At 39.4% G+C, this 2,584-nt stretch overlaps 1 protein-coding gene across 1 annotated transcript in view; it reads left to right on the top strand.

Moving 5' to 3' along the window:
* The window catches only part of LOC111820453 (DNA repair-scaffolding protein-like), a 691,204-nt gene extending 688,752 nt beyond the window's left edge, over window positions 1-2,452 (top strand). Inside the window, exon 12 of the mRNA XM_023730855.1 lies at window positions 2,219-2,452. Coding sequence (XP_023586623.1) covers window positions 2,219-2,249 — 31 coding nt within the window. The 3' untranslated portion in view covers window positions 2,250-2,452. The remainder of the gene's footprint in view (window positions 1-2,218) is intronic.
* The last annotated feature ends 132 nt before the right edge of the window (window positions 2,453-2,584 follow it).

The following is a 2,584-nucleotide window of genomic DNA, read 5'->3' as shown; positions in this document are numbered from 1 at the left end:
AACAGCAACTCAAAAGGTTTGATGGGAAGCCTAGGGGGTAGTGAGTTGAAGATAATGGTAGTAGAATAATTTGGAAAAGGATAGTAAGAATAGCAGCACAACTGGAAGAATGTAATCCATGTCACTGCATTGTACATGTAGAAACTTTTGAAATGGTGTAACTTTGGCTATGTATATTTTCACCAAAAAAAAAAAAGGTCCTCAAGGTCAAGAAGGGAGAGTGTTGACATGTCATGGGGTTAACCAATGTCATAAAACAGTATGTGTACTGACTGTTTAATGAAAAACTATTTGTTGTGTAACCCTTCATCTAAAGTACAATAAAAAAATTTAGAAAAAAAAAGGCATCTTAATTTATGTTTGGGTAGTTCGCGCTAGGCTATAAACTTTATCAGTATAAAAGTGTATTTAATTCAGGTTTGTATCCCTAGCAGGGCCTGGCACAGGGCAGTCCAAAAATAAGTGAGGATGAAGACGAGGATTGATGAGAGGGAGAGAAAGAGAAGGTTCTTTACTGATTGCGCTTATCATCACTGTCAGTATTTATTGGGCATATTCAAAGTACATTGCAATGTTATGGCTTGAAAAAACCATAATGAATTGAATGGGTTAAAAATATCCTCTCATCATGTTTAATTTCTAGGCTAGATCTTAGGTGTAGCTTTAAACACAATTAGAAAAAGAACTTTTCCAAGTACAGAAGTGAAAGAAATAACTCTATTCTGACTCACTGTATTCTTCCAGAGGAGTACCTCCCTCTTCAGAGATCCTGGGATTAAGCAAGGTGTCTGTTAAGGCCATTATCTCTCTCTGTGGTTTTAGCATCATGCCCCTGGCCTGAGAACCAAAGGTCATGACCATCCCCACCCCAGCTGCCCTGAGGAGAGCTGCTCTCACTGAGCAGGGAGGCTGAGCCAGCAGGGGTTTCTGCATGAGCAGTACAGTCTGACTCCTGGCCCCTCCAAGTTTGCTGATTCAGCGCCCTTAGAATATTGGTCAGCAAGATTACTGTTGCCCCCACAGAAATGGAATAAAGAACTAAGCAACTACTGCTAAGGGGATAAAGATTATAAGAAATCTTTTCTATTCTGGCTGTAAAAAATAATGACCTTGAGCTGGCAAAACATGTTACTTTTTGTTAAAACTTTACTTGGGAGTGGAGCCCTAAGCTCACAGAGTTATCAGTTGAAAGAACTGTGGAAGAACTATAACCAAGCATCAACTATATGAGAAACAAACTGCCCTAAGAAGAGGACATTGGGATGAGGCTGCCTCTGACATTTGAAAGGAGAAGGAGGCTTTGTGCTCACACCTGGGGGGGTAGGGGGAAGGGCAGGGTTTGACCTTTTTTCTTTGCTGGCTTCTGTATGGCCTTGGGCAAGATCAACCACCCACAAGGAGAGGGTTTCCCTATATGTAGAGAAATTTAGTCAGGAAAACTTTCTGAATCTAAATGTGTAGTATAGTCGACCTCTCCATCCATGGGTTCCACATCCGCGGATTCAACCAACCAGGGATTGGAAATATTCAGAGAAGAAAAATAAGAAAGTTCCAAAAAGCAAAACTTGAATTTGCCACATGTGGAGCCCTACACTGAATCCACGAAAAAGAAGGGATGTGTAGGCATACCCTGCTGTAGCCTCCCACCATCTCACAGTTCTTCAGTCTCTCCAGCACTCATTGATTGAGCACTGTTTGCCTCGAGTCTTGTCATTATTCCCTAAATACAGTATAACTACTATTTATATTGCATTTACATTGTATTAGGTATTCTAAGTAATCTAGAAATGATTTAAAGTATACAGGAGGATGTGCGTAGGTTATATGCAAATACTATACCATTTTATATAAGAGAATTGAGCATTGGCAGCTTTTGGTATCAACGGGGGTCTTGGAACCAATCCACCGAGGATACCGAGGTACGACTGTATTTGAAAATATTGACTAGTGACAAAATAGTGAAATAGTCATGCTAGTCAAGAGAAGTATTCTACCCTCTCAGGATATTGATCACCAAACTCCACAGGGGGCCTCAGCTTTAGTGTGAGGGGTCCTTCAATCAACATAGATCTTTATTATCTACTTAGACTGAAATAATATGTCTAATTGAGGTATGTCCTATTTTTGAAAGTATCTATGATTTTTTGTTCAGTTAACTAAAGTGCATACGTTATTCAGATTTCCTTAGTTTTTACCTAATGTTCTTTCTCTGTTGCAGGATCCCATCCAGGACACCACATTACATTTAGTTGTCATGTCTCCTTAGGCTCCTCTTGGCTGTGGCAGTTTCTCAGACTTTCTTTACCTGTGATGGATGACTTTGTGAGTTTTGAGGAATACTGGCCAGGGTTTGTGTGTGTGCTTTAGGTGAAAGTTTATAGCGTCAAGTAGTTTCTCATTCAAAAATATATACTCAGAAAACTACTGGAACTAAAAGAAGATTTCAGCAAAGTTTCAGGATACAAGATAAACATACAAAAATCAGGTGGATTCCTTTACACCAACAAAGAGAACCTTGAAGAGGAAATCACCAAATCAATACCATTTACAATAGCCCCCAAGAAGATAAAATACTTAGGAATAA

This window comes from Trichechus manatus, unplaced genomic scaffold, assembly GCF_000243295.1.
Source record: "Trichechus manatus latirostris isolate Lorelei unplaced genomic scaffold, TriManLat1.0 scaffold00038, whole genome shotgun sequence".
NCBI classification, from domain to species: domain Eukaryota; kingdom Metazoa; phylum Chordata; class Mammalia; order Sirenia; family Trichechidae; genus Trichechus; species Trichechus manatus.
The sequence above is the reverse complement of the archived record's forward strand: the minus strand, read 5'-3'. Positions and strand labels throughout refer to the sequence as shown.